Source organism: Rhincodon typus, chromosome 49 (assembly GCF_021869965.1).
Source record: "Rhincodon typus isolate 14 chromosome 49, sRhiTyp1.1, whole genome shotgun sequence".
NCBI classification, from domain to species: domain Eukaryota; kingdom Metazoa; phylum Chordata; class Chondrichthyes; order Orectolobiformes; family Rhincodontidae; genus Rhincodon; species Rhincodon typus.
Window position 1 is genome coordinate 2,791,078 of NC_063380.1, and position 23,755 is coordinate 2,814,832.

At 44.4% G+C, this 23,755-nt stretch overlaps 1 protein-coding gene across 2 annotated transcripts in view; it reads left to right on the plus strand.

Annotated features, from left to right (window-relative positions):
* Positions 1–23,382, plus strand: part of LOC109924054 (gastrula zinc finger protein XlCGF57.1-like) — a 46,541-nt gene extending 23,159 nt beyond the window's left edge. Inside the window, exons 7-9 of one of the 2 annotated variants that reach the window (XM_048620956.1) lie at positions 923–1,280; positions 2,612–3,877; positions 19,114–23,382. In XM_048620956.1, coding sequence (XP_048476913.1) covers positions 2,949–3,877; positions 19,114–20,284 — 2,100 coding nt within the window. In that variant the 5' untranslated portion in view covers positions 923–1,280; positions 2,612–2,948 and the 3' untranslated portion in view covers positions 20,285–23,382. Of the gene's footprint in view, positions 1–922; positions 1,281–2,611; positions 3,878–17,317; positions 17,431–18,506 lie in introns of those variants that run through there. The other variant, XM_048620955.1, reaches the window with a different exon arrangement.
* The last annotated feature ends 373 nt before the right edge of the window (positions 23,383–23,755 follow it).

The window sequence follows — 23,755 nt, forward strand, 5'->3', positions numbered from 1 at the left end:
AGCATTGGAAAGGGTGCAGAGGAGATTTACCAGGATGTTGCCTGGTATGGAGGGAAGGTCTTATGAGGAAAGGCTGAGGGACTCGAGGCTGTTTTCATTAGAGAGAAGAAGGTTAAGAGGTGACTTAATAGAGACATACAAGATGATCAGAGGATTAGATAGGGTGGACAGTGGGAGCCTTTTTCCTCAGATGGTGATGGCTAGCACGAGGGGACATAGCTTTAAATTGAGGGGTGACAGATATAGGACAGATATCAGAGGTAGGTTCTTTACTCAGAGAGTAGTAAGGGCGTGGAATGCCCTGCCTGCAAATGTAGTCGACTCGCCAACTTTAAGGGCATTTAAATGGTCATTGGATAAACATATGGATGATAATGGAATAGTTTAGGTTAGATGGGCTTCAGATTGGTTTCACAGGTCGGCGCAACATCGAGGGCCGAAGGGCCTGTACTGCGCTGTAATGTTCCATGTTCTATGCTGCTCCCAAAATGTTCAGTGCCAGTGACCAGCTGCCTTCACTGCATTACTCTGATTTCGTTCCACTGATGCTGCCAGACCTGCTGAGCTTTTTCCAGCAATTTCTGTTTTTCTATCTGAATCTTTAAGCCTTAATTTAACGAACCCTTTTGTGATGAACGGGGGCGCTTTAAAAAAACAAGTCAAATGACTTGCTTTCAACCACATCAGGGTATCTTCGTACAGCTTGTCGAAATTCTCGAGATAGTAGCAACTGCCGATGCTGGAGAATCTGAGATAACAAGGTGTAGAGTTGGATGAACATAGCAGGCCAAGCAGCATCAGAGGAGCAGGAAAGCTGACGTTTCGGGTCTGGACCTTTCTTCAGAAAAAGATTTACACCTACAAGCTCTCCACCTTGTTTTCTCTCTTGTCGAAATTCTATCCTTGCCTCTTCCATTTGTAGATCGGGTTCGCATTGTGCCATGATGGCGAGAGGGACCACAATATACTGCGCCAGTCAAACCGTTCTATGGTCCACGAAAGGTTGGGGGAGTATGTGGCGGACGGAATTGTACATGCGCTTGAGCAGAAGCAATGTGCGCCATCAATTGAAGAGCTACACAGTTGGTTATTGGCAACCCCTGGAGGACCGGAAGGTAGCTGGTCCTCCAGATAATCAGCGCTACTGCAATGTCTGAATGCGGAAGTTAGGCAATATGCTTCTGACGCTGCTCGTTTCTGCCTAGCAAGGTTGGTGCTACTACACTTCTGTCTCTGAAGACTCAGACTGAAACATCGTCCTCTGCCAATCATCTGTGAGCGTAAGACTTTTTTAGTTCTTTTTTCATTCGGGGTGAAATTGTTGACTTGCAAGTATTGGACGGTCGGGAAGTGAATCAAGGGAACGTGCAGATTCTGGAAAGGTTGACCCAGGTCTTCCGCTCTCTAAAGACGGTAACATCCTTTACTGTTCTGAGGAAGGGTCACTCGACCCGAAACGTTAACTCTGATTTCTCTCCACCGGTGCTGCCAGGCGTGCCGAGCTTTTCCAGCAATTTCGACTTTTGTTTGTGACATCTTCATGGAATCATAGAATCCCTACAGTGTGGAAACAGGCCCTTCGGCCCAACAAGTCCACACCGAACCTCAGAGCATCCCACCTAGACACATCCCCTATAACCCACCTCATCTACACCTCCCTGAACACTATGGGCAATTTAGCATGGCCAATCCACCTAACCTGCACATCTTTGGACTGTGGGAGGAAACCGGAGCACCCGGAGGAAACCCACGCAGACACGGGGAGAATGTGCAAACTCCTCACAGACAGTTTCCCGAGGCTGGAATCGAACCCGGGTCCCTGGCGCTGTGAGGCAGCAGTGCCACCGTGCTTGGTGGCTTACTCACTCATGTTGGCACACTTATTTGTCTGACGAACAGAATGGCGTCTTTTCTTCATGTTTAAAATTAAAAGGGGTGATTTCCAAGCAAGAGCTGACATGTGATGAGGCATTAAATTAATATCGGATTAAGCTATGCCTTGTGTTGTTGTACTGTACATTTTTGATTTTATCATGCTATTATAACATTCAAGTGTTGTTTCCACTCTTGTATGAGAGTATTGGTTTGAAATTCTACATGTCAGTGATAGACTCGTGATGGCACACGAGTCAAATCAGCAATTTCAATTGCTGCCAACTTTCGAGCAATCCAGTCTCTCTCATTCTGTCTCTGTATCTCTGTCATCCAGCAAGTTCATTTCCCTCAACTGCCCATGCAATTTTATTTTAAAATCTTGGTTGAATCTTTTCAATTCTGAATCAGTCATTTGAAACAATTCTTATTGCTTCCTCATGTTGAAATTTCCAGGTTGTGACCATCTGATGCCTAACTAACATTCGTCCTGACATCCCCTTGTCTTTAATCAAGTGTTGCAGTCCAGTTAATTTGAATATTTTTTAGACCAGTGATATATCCTGAAGAACAAGCATTCAACCATGCAGTATAAAAGAAGCTATTTGGCTCATTGAATCTGCACTGACAGTAAAGAGAAAGCTATCAATTGGCATGAATTAGCATCACCTTTAGAGTATTTTGTTGTAATTTTTATTTTGCACTGTGATATTGATGACTTTTTAAACTGCTTTTACAGAATAGTACAAAGGGAGGATTTGAACAAAGAAATCTGGATCTAATGTCATGTCAAGATCTGAATGTCATAAACCTTTAACTATGGAGGGAGAAATATTTCTCTGTTCTGTCTGCTTCGGAGGTTTAAAAAATCAATGTGACAGGAAAAGGATTGTGATACACACACACCCGAGTGAGTGTGTTTCAATGCACCGACAGTGAAAAAAGCTTTAACCAGTTAAACAGCCTGAAAAGAAAATTGAACAATTCATACCAGAGAGACACCATTAACATGTTTGGTGTGTGGACAAGGTTCAACTGATTATTAAACCTGAAGAGAGAATGAGAACACTCTCAGCATGAATAAATCCTGGAAATGTGGCTACTGTGGGAAGGGATTCCCTTCCCCGCCTGCACTTGAGATTCATGAGCGCAGACACACTGGGGAGAGGCCATTCACCTGTTTTGTGTGTGAGAAAGGATTCAGTGCTGTCTGTGATCTGCTGACACACCAGAAGGCTCACACTGTGGAGCAGCCATTCACCTCTGACTGTGGGAAGGGACTTACTGATATATCCACCCCTCTGACACACAAGCGAGTTGATAACCAGAAGAGGGTATTCCCCTGCTCTGAGTGTGGGAAGAAATTCACCAATTCAACCAACCTGCTGAGACACAAGCGAGTTCACACTGGGGAGAGGCCATTCACCTGCTCTCAGTGTGGGAAGGGATTTTCTGATTCACATGCCGTGCTGCGACACGAACTGATTCACACCGGGGAAAGACCGTTCGTCTGCTCTCAGTGTGGGAAGGGATTCACGCAAATATCCTACCTGCAGAGACACCAGCGGGTTCACACAGGGGAGAAGCCATTCACCTGCTCTCAGTGCGGGAAGGGATTCACACAGTTATCCAGCGTGCAGAGACATAAGCGAGTTCACACCGGGGAGAGGCCGTACACTTGCTGTGAGTGTGGGAAAGGATTTGCTCAGACGTCTGACTTGGTTATTCACCAACGGATTCACAACGGAGAGAGGCCGTTCACCTGCTCGCAGTGTGGGAAGGGCTTCACACAGTTATCCAACCTGCAATCACACCAGCGAGTTCACACCGGGGAGAGGCCATATACCTGCTCTGAGTGTGGGAAGAGGTTCACTCATTTATCCAACCTGCAGAAACACCAGCGAGTTCACACCGGGGAGAGGCCGTTCACCTGTTCTCAGTGTGGGAAGGGATTCACGCAGTTATCCAACCTGCAGAAACACCACCAGATTCATACCGAGGAGAGGTGGTTCACCTGCCCACAGAGTGGAAAGGGACACACTTGATTAACACCTGCAGGAACACAAGCGAGGTCAGAATTGACTGCAGGAGTGTGTTCTGCTTTTAGCGCTGCTGCTCATCACATTCAGGACTGAACCATGTTCATTCTGCCAGTGGGTGAAGTTGGAGACTGAGAACGTTTGTTTCTACTGAGCTGGCAGCCCTCACGACTTGGCTTCCAGTGAAGTGGATGCCTCAAATTTCATACAAATTACTGAATGAAAGGGTTTGCATTTCATTTTCTCCAATAGCATGCCAGGTTGGCATGGAGATGGTCACGTCAGATGGTTGTTTGGTTTAATCCATGTGGGTGCTTCTCGCAGAAGGTACTTGGAAATTTGTAAAGTTGCAGCTCATTTGGAATCGCTGAGGGGAAAAGCAGATGGATGGTTTGCTGAGCTTGGAGCTGGAGGAAGAAATCTCCAGTGAGACAGAGTGAAAGGCAGTGAGTCTTATGGTGGCAGGAAGTTGTCGTACATCGGACAAGTGAATGTGCAGGAGGAATGCCATTCAGCCCTTCTGTGATAAGATTATGATTGATAGGATTGTCATCTCCACTCCATATTCCTGTCTAAACCCTCAAAGATATGTCCTTAAGGTGGTCAAAAAGATCGTACAGAAGGCTGAACTGTGTCAGTAGAACTAAAATGTTCTCAGTGTCAGAAGGTGGAACGTTTAAAGCAAATTGCTGGAGATCAAGAAGGAAAATCAATGTTGGTAAAAGTGTCTGGTGTTTCTCCAGGGAATGTTGCACCAAAGACGGAAGCTTCTGCGAAACCAGTCCTCTCAAATGCATTAACCATGAGTGAAAATAGATGTGAGGGATTCTGAGAGCATTTATATTTTCAGGGAAGGCACTCTAGATGTCCACGAAAGCCAAGAACGATTTTCATTCTGAGTTGCAAGCTCAGCTAAAACCTTATTAGGACAAGCGTTGGAAAAGTTCATTGTACTAATACAGGTTACTGTGGAGAAATATGTGTGGAAGGTACTCATCAGAGCACAGCCGGAATATTCTGAACAGTTTTGGGCCCCTGATCAAAGGAAAAATAGAGAAGGCTATTAAAGGATTTAACAGGGCGGATGTAGAAAGGTTGTTTCCACTTGTTGGAGAGTCTGGGACCACAGTGCGTAATTTCAGAATATTTCATCATTTATTTAGGACAGCAATGATGAATTTCTTTTGAATGGAGTGAGTCTGGAGTTTTTGTCACTGAGCACTATTGAGGCTGACTTATTAACTATATTGAAGGCTAGGATGGACAGATTTTTAAGCAGGAAGGCAATCAACAGTTATAAGGAGAAGGCAGGGTCGTGGAGATGAGGATTTTCTGATCAATGGTGACCCATTTGAATAGCAGACCAGACTTGATGGGCTGAATGATGTACGTCTCCTGCTTTGCCTTCGTCTGTTGTTCAGAGTGAATTAAAACTGTATCTGGGAATGGAGTCTCTGAATGTTGGTTTTGTTTCCACGTTCCTCATTAATCATGGATTTAATACAGAGAAATTATTTTGCGGGCTGTATACTGTTTCCACAGTCTTGGATAGAGGGGCACAATTCAGCAGTCGTTCCTATCCATTAAAAACTCCTCTATGTGGAATCCAGTTCAGCATGGAACTGATCTGAAATACTAGAAAACTAAAGTATTTACGCCAGTAGTGGGCAGTATAGAAGCTGCAAAACTACCTGCAGAATCTTAAACTAAAAGTTTTCAATGGCATAGACAAAAGCATTAGCAACTATGTTCATAGCATCAAACATTAAATGTGTCTGTCAGTGCTGAAACAATACAGCATAAAAGAGCATTTTAAACGTTAGCATGAGGAGGAAGAAGCAAAATTATTGGAAAAAAAACTATAAAAATCCAAATTGAAGAAACTGTTGACATTACTGAGAGGTAAATAGTGGGTGCCTAGCTTTAACTGTCCCTGAAAAGTGATGGTGTGTCAGATAGTTTCTTGAAGTGCTGCAGACTCTGAGTCTCTGTGTCTCACTTGGGACCACTGGAAACTGCCTCTCCTGTAGAATAAATGTTGGTAGTCTTGCAAATGGTCCTGATGAATGTATGAATTGGGGCGGTGGGGAATGGTAGCTGGTGAGAGGACAAGCAGCAGCACAATACAAAGAACAAAGAAAATTACAGTTCAAGAACAGGCCCTGCAGCCCTCCAAGCCTGCACTGACATGTTGCCTATCACAACTAAAACCCTTTACCCTTCCAGGGACCATATCCCTCTATTTCCATCCTATTCATATTTTTGTCAAGACGCCTTTTAAAAGTCACTATAGTATCTGTTTCACTACCTCCCCCGGCAGCGAGTTCCAGGCACCTACCACCCTCTGTGTAAAAAAAAACTTGCCTCGTACATCACCTTTAAACCTTGCCCCTCGCACCTTAAACCCATGGCCCCTGGTAACTGACTCTTCCACCCTGGGAAAAAGCTTCTGACTGTCCACTCTGTCCATGCCCTTCATAATCTTGTAGACCTCCATCAGGTCGGCCCTAAACCTCCGTTGTTCCAGTGAGAACATCCCAAGTTTCTCCAACTTCTCCTCATAGCTAATGTGCACCATACCAGGCAACATCCTGGTAAATCTCTTCTGTACCCTCTCCAAAGCCACCACATCCTTCTGATACTGTGGGGACTTTTGAGGTCAGACTGCTACTGCCTGTCCCTTCCCTCCCTCCTCACCTGACACACACTCATACACATGCCGCAGCGTTGAAACCCACTGAGATTGCTCACTCCCTTCTGGATGATGTGTGGGGATGTGGGGCTTGAGGGGGGGAGGGGAGGAGCTGGTGCAGTCCTAGCTCCTGTTGCTCACTCCCTTGGGTGATTGGGTTTCGAGAAATTGCCTCAGTTGGGTGGTCGGGTGAATGAGGATGAGGACGTACAAACAGACTGTGTGGTACATAGACACATAACACCTCAGACCAGGGGAGAAATCAGGGCAATCAGAGGTGAGTGCCAAGAGGCAGGGACAGAGACTCAGGGAAGGAAAAGCAGGACACGACAAGAGGGTGGTGCTCAGGGAACCAGTGGGCATGGAGGATGCCATCCAATGCCCCAAACAGTCCATCCAGATGCGGCAGAAATTTGCCTGCACTTCACGCAACCTGGTCTGTTGCTTTTGTAGCTCCCGATGTGGTCTCCTCTATGTGAGGGACACCAAACGCGGACTCAGGGACAGGTTTGCACAGCATCTGCCCTCCACATGTACCAATCAGCACTACCTTGCAGTTGCCATCGATTTTAACTCCCCTTCCCACTCCTCTGGCGACATGTTCATCCTGGGCCTCCTCAACTGTCAAAGTTAGGCCAATCGTAAATTGGAGGGAGAACGCCTTATGTTTGGCCTCTGGAGTTTACAGCCCAATCGCCAATCCGCTGTGAACATCCAGTGAAATGAGCTCAGGGCGGCGTGGGGAGATGACTGACACCCTCCCTATCGCCAAACCACTGCGTTCTCCCAATTGGACAAGAAGGAAGGCCATAGGGAGGTGATGAGGGACAGGTAGATCACCCAATAGTTGAGTGCGGCGCGACGTGATCAGGGCCAATGGGCAAAAACGGGACGATGTCGTTCGCGTCCCCTCCATTCAGAGCAAGGATGGGGTGTGGGGATTGGCCAGTACAAGACTTTGGAGCGGTGTAGGCGGTTGGGTCAATCGACCGAAGGGAATCTCGCCATTCGGTGCAAGGTCAATGGGCGGGAAAACACGATGGACTGTCGTGAAGACCATTCAGAGGAAGGGTTCTCGTGATGGTCATGTTACAGGAACAATCAGAATGCGGGGGCGGGGCATAGTAACGTTTTGATGGTCAGTGGAAAGATTCTAGCAGGGCAGATGGGCGGAACACAACGATGGACAGTTACCCAGACCAATGGGAAAGCAGGGCGGGGAAGAACATGCCATCGTCATGGGAAGGGAGCCAACGGGGGGTGACGTGGTTGGACGGCACATTACGATGAACGTGGGAATCAGCCTATTCGGCAAATGGAGGCAGAGTCGAACGTTAGATAGAGTATTTTAATGTGCCGTCCAACCACGTCACCCGTTGGTTCCGAGATAGTAGGAACTGCAGATGCTGGAGAATCCGAGACAAGGTGCAGAGCTGGATGAACACAGCAGGCCAAGCAGCATCATAGGAGCAGAAAGGCTGACGTTTCGAGCCTAGACCCACCCTTCCCATGCCGATTGGCATGTTCTTCCCCGCCCTGCTTTCCCATTGGTCTGGGTAACTGTCCATCGTTGCGTTCCGCCCATCTGCCCTGGTAGAACCTTTCCACCGACCATCAAAAGGTTACTATAATCAACCGAATATTGACAGCAAAACCGACCAATTGGATATCAGAGGTGTGGCTGCAGGGGGCAATGAACAAGCGAGGCAACCAATCCACTGGTGCACATTCGTGGTTCCCTTTCGTTGCTCTTGTGAGAATCAAACTTTTTGAGTGTGAACTATTTGTTTACGACTTTGCTGGGGAGTCAGAAGTAAAGAGGTTTAAAGACTCCGGGAAGAGGATTCAACATTGTTTTGAGTTTTCATCAATCTTTCTGTAAATTCAAGATACAGTCCATTGGACTTCGATGATTCATTGCTTCACCGAGCCCAATTGATGCAGCTATCTCCAGTTCAGTCTCCTGCATTCCTGGTCAAATCTTCCTGTCATGTGACACCGTGGACACACGGCAGGGTCCTGATGTCCTGGGAAATTCCATACGCGCCCGGCAAGGTGCTGATACACTGGGAAACCCCGTACACGCTCGGCAGGATCCTGACACGCTGGAAAACCCCGTACATGCCTAGCAGGGTGCCGATAAGCTGGAAAACGCCACACACGCCAGCAGGATCCGATACACCCCATTAATGGGAGCTCAGGAGCGATATTATTTGGTTGATGAATTCCCGGAGTGTGCGCAAGATGGACTTTTAGACCAGCATGCTGAGGAAACAGCTTGGGGGCAGTGTATCCTAGATTTGGTTTTGTCCATTGAGAAGGAGTTAATTAATTATTTTGTTGTGGCAGTTATTTTCAGAAAACCGTGACGTGATAGAATTCTTCATTGGAATTGGAAGTGAAGTAGTTCAATCCAAAACTAGTGTCCTATCTCGAAACAAAAGCAGATAAGAAGAGATGAAGATTGGGTTGGCGGCGCTAGACTGGGTAACTTCATCAAAAGACATGACAGGAGAGAGGCAACAGTTAATATCAAAGGAACAAATGCAGCTTTACATTGCAACTGTTACACATTCCTTTGGGTGCAATAACTCAATAGGATAACTATCCGAACAATGGCTAACAAAAGAAATTAGGGATAGCATTAGATCCAAAGAGGTGTCATATGAAATGTCTAGAATTTGTAGCAAGCCTGAGGAATGGGAGCAATTTCAAAATCAGAGAACCGCCAATGCATTGATTGAGAGGAAAAATGGAGAATGAGAGTAACGGGACACAAAAATGAACTTTAAGAGCTTCTGTACGTATGTACAAAAAAAAAATTAGTGAAGACAAGTGTAAGCTGGTTCCAATCTGAAATGTGAGAATTGATAAAAATGGCAGAGCAATTAAACAACCACTCCTGTTCTGTCTTCACAGAAAAAGAGACAAGAAAAAAAACTCATACATGCCAAGGAAGCAAGTTCCTAAACAATTATAATGCACTAACCTTTATCAGAGTATGTGTTGATGGGGATGGAGAGGATATAATGTAGGATGTTCAGTTCAGGATCAAGTAGGATATTAACACAAAAAGTATGTCCAGCACAGTCTGGACCTCAAACCAGTTCATCCAATATCACAGACAAAATGACTAAATGTGATCTGGCACTCTCTCAGTACACACCATACATCAGATGACCTGCCGAAGATTGGATACACTAACGTTGGAACTCCTCAGATCATGTATGGCATAATTGCCCTTTCAATGACAACCATTCTCCAGTTTCACAAATCTGCAGGCAGTTTAATTCATTGGCTGTTTAAAACTTGATCCAGTAAAACTTTCATTGCTGGGTAACTTGAGGATTTTCAATGAGTTAGCTATATGACAGTACAGGCTGAAAGCATTAGCAATTGGAGAGGAACTATCAAATTTATACAAATGACCATATTAAGTGAATATATGAATTGTCAAGATATAAGTTTTCTCCACCAGTGTTAGCTTTCACATGTGGTTTTGAATGACTAAGTTTTAAAATTAATGCATGGCTTTGTTTAAAGTGTGAATTCATTTCTGCAACATTTTTCTGAGTCCTGAAATGTTCTTGAGAAATCGTTATTGTCTCAATAAAGCTGACATTGAGAACCATGTTCTGTCTGTTCTGATTGAAGATGTTCACCAGAAACACAAGGAGATGCTTTGTGTCCAAACAAACACTGAGAGTGAACACTGTCCACATAAAGGAGACGATTTTCCCGCTGGTTGATCGATACGTTGAGCTAATGATTACTTCTCCTGTTCGAGGTCAGAAACTTGTAGAACATGGACTGGTGGCAAGAGGCCATGAGGAGTGGAGAGAAAAACGGTTCCAGAAAAGGCTGCAGAAGCCCAGATTGATTCATTGTTTCGGAGTAACTTTCACCAGAGATATGGTTCATTCTGGGAAATGAAGAGATTCTTTTGACAATCAAATCCAGGAGTTCAGTATAATGGTAGGCGGAGTCCCGAAGATTGGTAAAACAACATTGGTACAAAAGAATGTTTATGACTGGACCATTGGGAAAATATATCCTCACTTTCAGTTTGTTTTCAGTTTTAAATTCCAGAATTTGAACACTATTCAGTGTGGAATAAACCTGCGGAATCTGATACTGGATCAGTATCCTTACTTTGGGAATGTTCTGGGAAAGCTATGGAAGAACCCATAGGGATTGCTGTTTGTATTCGATGATTTGGATGAATTCAAGGACAGGATTGATTTTTCTGACAATCGGAGAAATACAGAGCCTCAGTCCATTTGCACAGATTCCTAATGCTGGTGTGACATGTCTGACATTGTGTAGTTTAATCCAGCACATGCTGCTCCCAGGATGTTGAGTGCCAGTGACCAGCTGCCCCCACTACATTGCATTTATTGGAAACAGCTGATATGAGTGTCTGAGCTGCCATCCTGGAATTTCTTGCTGATGAATAGAAGGAATAATTCAAGCAGTTTTTTTTGTGAAGATCAGATGGTGGCAGCAGCTGTTTTCAAACAATTGAAGGTCAACGAGATCCTGTACTCAGTGAGCTACAACCCTTCCTGTTGCTGGACCCGGTGTCTGCAATTGGGTGGATTCTTCACACACGGAGACTGGAAACAAGAGTAAATTCTGAAGAAATCATCTAACTATATTCCTACTATATTTACAACATTCTGAAACACCATGGCTGAGAGATTGAAAACCCCCGTGATGTGTTCCTGAAGCTTACTGTGATGGCCTTCACTGAAGTATCTGAGAAAATGATTTTACTGGTTCAAATCCCCATTTCCATAAACAAACTGCAACCTTACTATTCCTGTCAGGGTTCCTGATGAGCCTTTTGAAGAGAGATGACTCTGTCCATAAATGTGGGTTACCCATTTCTAAACCTCACCATGCAAGAGTTTGGAGCTGCCCTCGCACAATTCCTGACTTTAGATCCCAGGGACATCCAGAAACTCGTCAATGAAGCTCAGATCAAAAGAGATGGCCTATTTGAGCTATTATCACTGGCCTCGCTTCCCCACAGGCAGTTCTGACCCTAGAGGAGTATTTGGATCCAATTCTTCATCAGACAACCTGCCAAGTGGTTGACTGGGTGAAGGAGGTAACTGAGAGAGAAAGATTTGGGATGCATGGTATGGACCTGGAAAGGGGAACATTGTGAGCACTCTGCACTACCTACTTGGGTCTCAAAATAAAGCAGTGGCTCAGGCTTGGGATCTGTGCAAACATTTGCATCAATGATGTGAAACTAACGCAGTTTCACTGTGCGATCCTGTCTCATGTGATTGGATTCTGTGATACTTTAAAACAGCTCAATCTATTTGCCTGCCTCATTCAGTGTGAAGGACTCCAGCAGCTGGTATCTGTTCTGCATAAATGTCAGAAGCTGTGGTAAGTTCATTGGTGCTGCAGCCGGTCCTATCATTGCTGAGAAGCCGTTTCCTCTGTTAGAAACTTCCTCCCCGTTCAAGTGAAGAGGCACAAAGTCAGGGAAACATTACAAAAATAGAGGCGTGTGTCTTGGATCACAGCATGTATCGAAGTAGTTCTTTTCAGATTCGGTTAAATGTATTTACGAGAAGGCTCGACAACAGCAATTTGCTTAAATATGAACATTTATTGAGTAATAATAAAAGACAAGAAAGGAACATTTATTAAGTAAATATAAAGAATGAGTAAAAAGAACAATAAGCCTCATGCTCTTCTGGCCGTTGGAGAGCTCTCGATCGATTGCTAGTCTGGAGATTGAGCTCATTCCTGGCAACGTTCACGATTCAGGTCTGAGGTGAACTCCAATGACTTGGAACGAAACTGTCTCTTTTATACAGTGTAACAAACAGCAAGGCACGAAAAGCAATTACAGAAAAGAAAAGAGATAACACAGTATGGAGCTGGAGGAGCACAGCAGGCCAGGCAGCATCAGAGGAGCAGTAAAATTGATGTTTCCAGTCAGGACCTGGGAAATGGGGGGAGGGAAGGGAGCTCAGAAATAAATAGAGAGGAGGGGTGGGGCTAGGGAGGGTACATGGGATGGTGAAAGGTGAGTGCATGTAGGCAGTGTTGGGGATTGGTCAGTGAGGTGGGAGGAGTGGATAGGTGGAAGAGAAGATGGACAGGTTGTGTTAGGTCAAGGAGGTGGGGATGAGAGGGAGGGTTGGTCATGGTATGGGGCCGGGGGTGGGAGATTTTGAAACTGGTAAAATCCACATTTAGGCTTTTGGGCTGTAGGCTCCCATGGTGGAATATGAAGTGCTGCTCCTCCAGTTTGCAGATGTCATCATTTGCAACGCTGGAGGAGGCCCACAATGGACATGTCACCCAGGAAGTGGGAAGGGGAGTTGAAATGGTTCTCGAATGGAAGGTGTTGTCATTTGTCATGAACAGAGTTGGGGGAGGTTTAGGGGCAGGTGTAGCACTTCCTGCAGTTGCAGGGAAAAGTACGGGGGATGGTGGGGCTAGTGGGGAGTGTGGAGCAGACGAGGGAGTCATGGAGAGAGTGGTCCCTACAAAAGGCAGATAGGGGTGAGGAGGGGAATATATCTTTGGTTATGGGGTCGGATTGTAGGTGGCGGAGATATGTGAGGACAGGGAGATTCTGCCTTTGTTTTTGTTGTGGGGAGGGGATGTGATGGCAGAGATGCAGGAAATGTAAGAGATGTGGTTGAGAGCATTTTCGACCACTGAAAGGGGGAAGTTGCGGTCCTTGAAATAAGAGGACATCTGGGATGTTCGGGAGTGGAACGCCCCAACTTGGGAGCAGACGCGGCAGAGGCAGAGGAATTGGGAGTAGGGGATCACATTCTTGCAGGAAGGTGAGTGAGAGGAAGTGTAGTCTAGATAGCTGTGGGTGTTCGTGGGCTTGAAATAGATGTTGGCTTTGAGGTGCTCACCAGAAACGGAGTCAGAGAGGTCCAGGAAGGAGAGGGATGTATTGGAGGTGGCCCAGGTGAACTTGAGGTTGGGGTGAAAGGTGTTAGTAAAGTTCTTACTATCTGCAGTTCTTACAATCTCTACAGAAAAGAAAACATCTGGCCAGTACAGAAAACAGCTACAGAGAAACAAGCTGCAGGTGTTATCTTCAGCCCCTAAAGGAATGTTCACAGGACTCATTCAATGACATGCAGCTTGTCAAGTATCATCATTAACATTCTTATCCTACCTTCCCATCCTATACAATCTATCTTCTCATGCAACTCTCGAATATCAGCATTACCTTTTAGCCCTTCGGCCCATCCTATACAGCGTGTAAGATGTAAAATAAGAAGCTGCCTTTTTAACAAGTTGATTTAGTGGAAACTCAAAGACTTTGAACATCCAATGGAGAGGGAAAGAAACTGTGATATTTACTTGTGGGGAAAACATAAGATTGACATTTTAAATACATCAAACATTCATGCAGATAAAATTTATACTTTTTGAAATTCAAATAAATTACCAAATCAACTGTGAACTGTACACAACACATGCAGAAAATAAATCATATATGTCATGATATATAATCAAATGGTATGGAACATAGGTCTAATCTTGTTCTTTTCAACTACTTGAGCCTGTTCAGTCACTGAATGAGATTGTGGCAGATGTGTGGCCTAACTCCATATACCTGCCTTTGCCCCATATCCCTCAAATTTTTGTTAAACAAAGGTATTGTCTATCTCAGATTTAAACTTAACATCCACTCCAGCATCCATTGCCATTTATGAAGAGAGTTCCAAATATCTACCAGCCTTTGTCTGTAGAAGCAGAATCTCTCCTGGATGGTTGGCCCCAATTTCTAGACTCCTAGTTCTAGAATCCTGAAACAGTATGAATCATTTATCTTTATCTACCCTGTCCTTTCCTTTTAATATCATGAAGACTTCATTCAGATTATCCTTTCACCTTGTGAATTCTAGAGAAAACAGGCCTAATTTGCACACTCTCCTCATAACCCTGAAGTTCAGGTATTATTCTTGTAAACCTACATCGAATTCTCTCCAAGGCCAATATATCCTTCCTAAGGTATGGTGCCCAGATCTGCACACACTACTCCAAGTGGGGTCTAAACAGGGTTTTAAATATCTGCAGTATATCTCCTGCATCCTTGTACTCCAGTCATAGACACATAGAGATATACAGCATGGAAGCAGACCATTCGGTCCTGCTCGTACTGGCTGACCAGATATCCTAAATTAATCTAGTCCCATTTGCCAGCATTTGGCCCACATCCATCCAAGCCCTTCCTATTTGTATACCCATCCAGGTGCCTTTTAAATGTTGCAATTTTACCAGATTCTATCACTTCCTCTGGCAGTTCATTCCATACACACCACCACTGTGTGAAAAAAGCTGCCCCTTGAGTCCCTTTCAAATCTTTCTCCTCATACCCTAAACCTGTGCCCTCTAGTTCGGGACTCCTGCACCTCAAGGAAATGACTTAGTCTGTTTACCCTATCCATGCCACTCATGATTTTATAAACCTCCATATGGTCACCCATCAGACTCTGATGCTTCATGGAACATACCCCCAGTCTATTCAGCCTGTCACTATAGCTGAAACCCTCCAGCCTTGGCAACTTCCTTCTAAATCTTTTCTGAACCCTTTCAAGTTTCACAACGTCCTTCCTATAGTAGGGAGACCAGAATTGCATGTTGTAATCCAAAACTAACCTAACCAATGCCCTGTACAGCCAAAACACTATACTCAATGAACTGACTAATAAAGGCAAGCATACTGAAGCATTCTTTGCTATCCTATAAACCTGTGATTCCACTTTCAAGGAACTGTGAACCTTCACTCCAAGGTCTCTTTGTTCAGCAACACTCCTCTCTTGTTACTATTCAGTGTATAAGTCCTGCCCTGATTTGCCTTTCCAAAATGCAGCACCTCACATTTATTGAGATTAAACTCCATCTGCCACTCCTTGGCCTATTGGGCTATCTGATCAAGATCCCATTGTACTCTGAGGTAAGCTTCTCTGTTGTCCACTACACCTCCAATTCTGGTGTCATCTGCAAACTTTCTAACCATACTTCCTAAGTTCACATCTAGATCATTCACATGAATGATGAAAAGCATGCACCCAGCACTGGTATTTGTGGCACACTGCTGGTCTTAAGACTCCAGTCTGAAAAACAACCCTCCAACACCACTGTCTGTCTTCTGCCTTCAAGCCAGTTCTGTATCCAAATGACTAGTTCTCCTTGTGTTCCTTGTGATCTAACCTTGCTAACCAGTCTACCATGAGGAATCTTGTGGAATGCCGTACTGGAGTCCATATCAGGTCCACCACACTGTCATCATCAATCCTTTTCATCACTTCTTCAAGAACTCAATCAAGTTAATGAGATATGATTTCCCATGCACAAAGCCACATTTACTATCCCTAATCAGTCCCTCCCTTTCCAAATACGTATAAATCCTGTCCCTCAGGATTTCCTCCAATAACTTTCCCACTACTGATGTGAGTCTCAAGCGTCTATAGTTTCCCAGCATTTCCTTACCACCTTTCTTAAATAGTGGCACAAAGTTAGCCAAAATCGAGTCTTTCCACACCTCACTGGCTATTGATGATAGAAATATCTCAGTAAGGAGACCACCAATCACTTCTTTAGCTTCTCTTGCAACATCTCCCCATTTAAATTAAAGCTCTTTATTGATTCTTCCTGACCAGCATCACAATCTCCACTTTATGCTGCATGGACAAAGTTTTACCCACTCACTGGCCATTTCCTACATTTTTTTTCTTCATTCATTCACGGGATGAGGGCATCGCTGGCTTGGCCAGCATTTATTGCCCATCCCGAATTGCCCAGAGGGCAGTTATGAGTCAACCACATTGCTGTGGGTCTGGACTCACATGTAGGCCAGACCAGGTCAGGATGGCAGTTTCCTTCCCCAAAATTAGTATACCAGATATGTTTTTCCGACAATCAACAATGGATTCACGGTCATCATTAAGCTCTTAATTCCAGATATTTATTGAGTTCAAATTCCACCATCTGCCGTGGCAGGATTAGAACCCATCCCCAGAGTCTCCGGATTAACAATCTAGCGATAATATCACCAGATCATTGCACATCGCACATGTTGAATACCCCTCGCACCTTCTTCACAAATGACCACTGACACTTCTATTCAGTTTCACAGTCACGTTTTGCCCTATCGAATATTTAGGCCGGACATCTGAATCTTTAGTAAAAACCGAAAGAACTGTGAATGCTATGAATCAGAAGCAAAAGGAGAAATGGCTGGAAAAGCACTGGGGAGAGAAATCAGAGTTCATATTTCGGATCGAGTGACCCTTCCTCACAACACAACGTTAACGCTTATTTGTTTCCACTGATGCTGCCAGACACGCTGAGCTTTTTTCCAGCAAATTTTATGTTTCTATCTGATTCTTTAAGCCTTAATTTAACAAACTCTTTGTGAAGAATGAGGGGAGGGGGGCTTAGCAAACAAATCAACTAACTACTCCTTTCAGCCACATCAGGGTATCTTTGCACAGCATCTCGAATTTCCATCCTTGTCTCGCAAATTTGTAGATTAGGACCGCAATATACTGCACCGTTCAAACTGTTCCATCGGCCACGCAGCGGGCTTCCGGGAGCATTGCAACGCCGTCGATTGAGGGTCTTCATCATTGGCCAATGGGAAGCCCGGGAGGACCGGAAGCGAGCTGGTCCTCCAGCCAATCAGCTAACCTAATTTCTAAATGTAGAAGTTGGACAATGCATTTCTGATACTGCTCATTCCTGCCCAGCAAAGTTGGTGCTACTGCTCTTCTCTCCCTGAATGAAGACCCTGACTGAAACATCCTCCTCTGTCAATCATCTGTGAGCACAACACTGTTGTTTTTATTTCGGTTCTTTTCTCATTCCGGGTTAAATTGATGACTTGCAAGAACTGAACAGTCGGAAAGTGAATCAAGGGAAGGTGCAGAATCTGGGAAGGTTGGCCCATGTCGTTCGCTCTCTAAAAGATCGTGACATCGTTTACTGTTCTGAGGAAGGTTCACTTGACCCGAAACGTTAACTCTGATTTCTCTCCACCGATTCAACCAGGCCTGCTGAGCTTTTCCAGCAGTTTCTACTTTTATGTGTGACATCTTTTACTCCCTCAGCTTGGCACACTTATTTGTCTGGCGAACAGAATGGCGTCTTTTATGTGTGACATCTTTTACTCCCTCAGCTTGGCACACTTATTTGTCTGGCGAACAGAATGGCGTCTTTTCTTATGTTCACAATTAAAAGGGGTGATTTCCAGGCAAGAGTTGACATGTGATAAGGCATTAATTCAATATCAGATTAAGCTATGTCATATGTTGTTGCACTGTACTTACTTGATATTACCACGCTATGTGTTGGTTCTACTCTTGTTTGAGAGACTGCTGTGAAATTCTGAAATTTAGCGATGGACTTATTATGGCACAAGAGTCCATTTAGCAATTTGAATCTGTAGCAATTCTCCAGCAGTACAGTCTCTTTCATTCCATTTCTATATCTCTCATCTCGCATGTTCATTTGCTGTCCATCTAATTTTGGTTTGAAATCTTAACTGAATCTTTTCAATTTTGAATCATCTACTTGAAATAATTCTTACCGCCTCCTGAATTGTCAAAATTTCCAGGTTGTGACCAATTAATGTCTAAATAATATCCTTCCTTTCATCCCCTTGTGTCTTTATTCAAGTGTTGCAGTCCAGTTAATTTGAATATTTTTAGACCAGTAATATATCCTGAAGAAGAAGCATTCAAACATGCAGTAAAGAGCAGGCTGTTCGGCCTATTGAGTCTGCACCAACAGTAAACAGAAATCAATTGATTGGCATGAATTAGCTTCACCTTCAGAATATTTTCTTTTGAATTTTTATCTTGCACTGATAGTGATGACTTTTTAAACTGCTTTCACAGGATATTGGAAGTGGAAGATTTGAAGGAAGCATTCTGAAACTGACGAAATCTGAAATCACTCAATTTGTCAGGAGCTGAACATCATAGACAGTCTAACTGTGGAGGGAGAAATGTTTCTCTGTTCTGTCTGCTTCAAATGTTTTAAAAATCGATTTGACTGGAGAGGGACTGTGATACACACACCCGAGTGAGAGAGTTTCAGTGCACTGACAGTGAAAAAAGCTCAGTTCAACAGTCTGGAAAAAACAAATTGCACAATTCATGGCAGAATAGACCATTGATATGTTCTGTGAGTGGACAAAGCTTCAACTGATTATTAAACCTGGAGAGAGAATGAGAACACTCTCAACATGAGTAAATCCTGGAAATGTGGCTACTGTGGGAAGGGATTCCATTACCCATCTGCACTTGAGATTCATGAGCGGAGACACACTGGGGAGAGGCCATTCACCTGTTTTGTGTGTGAGAAAGGATTCAGTGCTGTCTCGAATCTGCTGACACACCAGAAGGTTCACGTTGTGGAGAAGCCATTCACCTCTGACTGTGGGAATGGACTCGCTGATATATCCACCCCGCTGACACGCAAGCGGGTTCACACCAAGAAGAGGGAATTCCCCTGCTCTGATTGTGGGAAGGGATTCAGCAATTCGGCCAACCTGCTGAGGCACAAGCGGGTTCACACTGGGGAGAGGCCATACACTTGCTGTGAGTGTGGGAAACAATTTGCTCAGTCGGCTGGCCTGGTTATTCATCAACGGATTCACACTGGGGAGAGGCCATTTACCTGCTCTCAGTGTGGGAAGGGATTCTCTGATTCGCACACCTTGCTGCAACACGAACGGATTCACACTGGGGAGAGGCCTTTTATCTGCTCTCAGTGTGGGAAGGGATTCACGCAGGTATCCAACCTGCAAGCGCATCAGCGGGTTCACACTGGGGAGAGACCATTCACCTGCTCTCAGTGTGGGAAGGGATTCACGCATTTATCCAGCCTGCAAATACACCAACGAGTTCACACTGGGGAGAGGCCATTCACCTGCTCTCAGTGTGGGAAGGGATTCTCTCGATTATCCAGCCTGCAGAAACACCAGCGAGTTCACACCGGGGAGCGGCCGTTCAACTGCTCTCAGTGCGGGAAGGGATTCACACAGTTATCCAACTTGCAGAGACACCAGAGAGTTCACACCAGGGAGAGACCATTCACCTGCTCTCAGTGTGGGAAGGGATTCACACAGTCACTGCACCTGCAAGCACACCAGCAAGTTCACACTGGGGAGAGGCCATTCACCTGCTCTCAGTGTGGGAAGGAATTCACATGTTCATCCCGCCTACAGAGACACCAGCGAGTTCACACCAGGGAGAGATCATTCAACTGCTCTCAGTGTGGGAAGGGATTCACACAATCATCCCACCTGCAAGCACACCAGCGAGTTCACACTGGGGAGAGGCCATTCACCTGCCCTCAGTGTGGGAAGGGATTCACATGCTCATCCCACCTGCAGAGACACCAACGAGTTCACACCGGGGAGAAGTTGTTCACCTGCTCTCAGTGTGGTAAGGGATTCTCTCAATTATCCAACCTGCAAGCTCACCAGCGGGTTCACACCGGGGAGAGGCCATTCACCTGCTCTCAATGTGGAAAGGGATTCACTCACTTATCCAACCTGCTGAGACACCAGCGAGTTCACACGGGGGATAGGCCGTTCACCTGCTCTCAGTGTGGGAAGAGATTCACACAGTTATCCAACCTGCAGAAACACCAGCGACGTCACAAGTAACCGCAGGAGTGCGTTCTGCTGTTCGTGCTGCTGCTCATCACATTTCAGGAGTGAACCATGTTCATTCTGCCAGTGGATGAAATGGGAGTCTCAGAGGATTTCTTTCTGCTGGACTGGCCACCCTCACCACTTGCGTCCAGTCAGGTGGATTCTTCAAATTTTATATGAATCACTGAATGAAGGGAAGATTTGGAAGGTAGAAGTTTGTTAGTTTGCACTTCATTTTCTCTAATATCGTGCTATGTTGGCATGGAGATGGCAATGTCTGGCAGTTGTTTCGTTTAATTTCATAACAAAGTATTTTGAAAGGTTTGCAGTCTGGTTCTACACAGGTTTCCCGATCAAATGTGCCAGCCCATTTACAACAGGCCTACACAGACGGCAACCAAAGTCAGGGAGACTCTTTGAAGGTCCAGCGGAAATCACAATGACTTCTGAGGTCGCAGTAGACAACATCTCATGGGATATGTTGGATTTAAATTTCCCAATTGGTCCAGTGGCCTCCACCAATTAGGAGGTCTCTTGTTGGGTACCTGACTGAAGATAGTCTCCTTTTGTTACATTTATAAGACTTCTGACCCAGAGCACTGTGGAAAAGGGAAACATTTACCGAGTTTGATTTACAAAGTGGACCTAATTCAACCGGAGTTTGACAAGTCCATCTGTCTGTTAGCTCATCTGCTAGCCAGGAGGACTTCAGCCACGCGAACGGAGCTGTTCATTGGATTAAAAGACGGATTGAAAAGGTTAAATAGGATTCCAAAGCAAGGGGTCATCAAAAAAAGCACATCTTTTTCCACATGAATGTGTAGAGCAGCCATGGGTCCCATGGGAGCAGAACCAAGTGGAGGGAGATTCAGCACATTGAAATGGAGGGGTGTGTGTGGTGAGAGTAAGGGGATGAAATCTCACGCCTGGGGAGAGTGACTGCGGAGAGCAAAGCCTGGGGGCAATGGGAATGGTGTGTGAGGCTGAAGACTTTGCAAGAAGTGAGGCTGAAGATCTGTTCAAGAGTTCAGGACAAGTGACTTTTTTTTTTAAATGTTCTATTTATCCAATACCCAGTAGGCCTTATGTACAGAAGGTGGTGAGACATTGGAATAAACATTAACAGCAAGTGAGGGAGAGGGGAGGTGCATTAACCTAGCGGACAAAATTCAAGGTGCTAAAAGGGCAATAAAACAGTCTGGCAAGATAGTCTAACCTACCCTAAGGCAGGTCAGTCTTTGCCTGGAATAGCTTCTTATGTTCTTAATTCACATGGGAACTAGTCACAGAAGGCACCTGGAGATGTGAAAAGTTGGCATTTCATTTGGAATCGCTGAGGGGAAAAGAAGCTGGAAGATTTGCTGAGCTCGGAGCTTGCACTAAAGAGGGAAGCTTCTGAGGAAACCAATCCCCTCTAATGCATTTACCACGAGTGAAAATAGATGTGAAGGATTATGAAATTTTTTTTTTTAGGAAAGTCACTCCAGATGTCCAAGAAAGCCAAGGAAAATCTTTGTTCAGAGTTGCTGGCTGATATCTTATGAGGGAAAGATTTGGACGTTTTTGAAAAAGTTCATTGTGCACGTTATTGTGGGGAAGTGTGTGTTGAAGGTATTCGTCAGAGCACAACTGGAATATTGTAAACTGTTTTGGGCCCCTGATTAAAGGAAATATATACTGGCATCGAAGGCCATCCAGGGCATGTTCATTCGTCTGGTACCATCTATGGATAGACTGTGAAGAGGAGACAATAAATAGGTTGGGCCTGCACTTGTTGGAACACAGAAGAATGACATGTTACCTGACTGAAATAGAGAGGATTGTTAGGGGATTTAACAGAGTAGATGTATAAAGCTTGTTTCCCCTTGTTGGAGAGTCTAAGACCACAGTGCATAATCACAGAATATTGAGCCATTTATCTAAGGCAGGGATGAGGAATTTCTTCTCGAGTAGTGATTGAGGAACTGTTATCACCAAGGACTGTTGAGCCTGGATTATTAAGTATTTTGAAGGCTGATATGGGCAGATTTTTAGTCATGAAGTCATTCAATGGTTATAGGGAAAAGGCAGGGCCGTGGAGTTGAGGATTTTCCAATCAATGGTGACCACATTTAATAGCTGACCAGACTTGATGGGCTGAATGGCCTACATCTGCTCCTTTGTCTTATTGTCTGTTGTTCAGAGTGAATTGAAATTGTTCTGTGAGAATAGAGTCGAGAAATGTAAGCTTTGTTTCTACATTAATCATTTAATACAGGGAAATTATTTTGTGGGCTGCTTCCACAATCTTGGAGAGCCACAATTTGGAAATTACTCCTGTCCATGACAACTCCTTGACATTTGGAATCCTGCTCAGCATGGAACTGGTTGAAACACTAGAAAACTAAAATATTTAGCCCAATAATGAACTGCACAGAAGCTGCAGAACTACCTGCACAATCTCAAATTTAAAATTTTCAAGAGAATAGACAAAGGCATTCGTAATTGTGTTAATAACAGCAGATATTTTTTGTCCCTGCCATGCTGAAACAATACAAAATACAACAGGTAGATAACCATTTCCGAAAAGAGCATTTTATACCTCAGCATGATGTGGAAGAATCAAATTGTTTGAAAGAAAACTAAAATTCCAAATTGAGCAAGCTGTTGATATTATTAAGAGTCAAACGGGGATCACGATAAAGAAAACCAGAATTCAAACCATCCCCTTGAACTTAAACATGCATTGGAATAATGCGACTAGTGAAGATTGTAAGCAACCATGCAAGAGTTGCAGGTCTTTGACAGAAAAAAAACTGTTTTTATCCAGTCAGCTCTGACAACGTAGACAGTGGAACATTTGCAGAGAGAAAGACTCTGGAAATCTTAGGTATCAGAATGAGAAACTGGGGAGAAATCAAATTCCAGTGGGCTGTGGCATACATTTGAGTTGATGTCTTTAGAAAGTGAATGAACCTTCAAGACTTCATGAGGTAAAAGTCCTTGGGTGGAAAAGTAAAAACTGAATTCAAAACATTACATAGATATTTATGATTGTGTGAAGTTAGGATACTTCTTCGTTTAACTTTTCATTTACACAGTAAAGTTTGTTTTTGTTAAACAATGTGAAATGTGGTGCCATGCATCTTTCAATTACTTACTGAAAGTATCTTTAAATATTGACTGTCCTGCCAAAGATTGCAGGATTCTTGTTCCGTGGGGACAAAAGTGACCAGGATTAGTTAATGAGAATCTTCACACACAGTAAGGTAGCAGAAGCCAGCCAGGCTCAGAAATCGATGATCAGGTAAAACACGTGTTTAAATTACAAAGGGCACAGCCTGATAGATTTGTTTTTGTTTGACACAGGGAGCAGATCAGAAGAAAGATTTTTGTAAATGTTTGAATGGGAGCGTCAGTGGCAAGGCCAGCAGTGAGTGCCCACCTCTAACTATCCCTGAAAAGTGATGGTGCATCAGTCAGCTCCTTGAAGTGCTGCAGTGC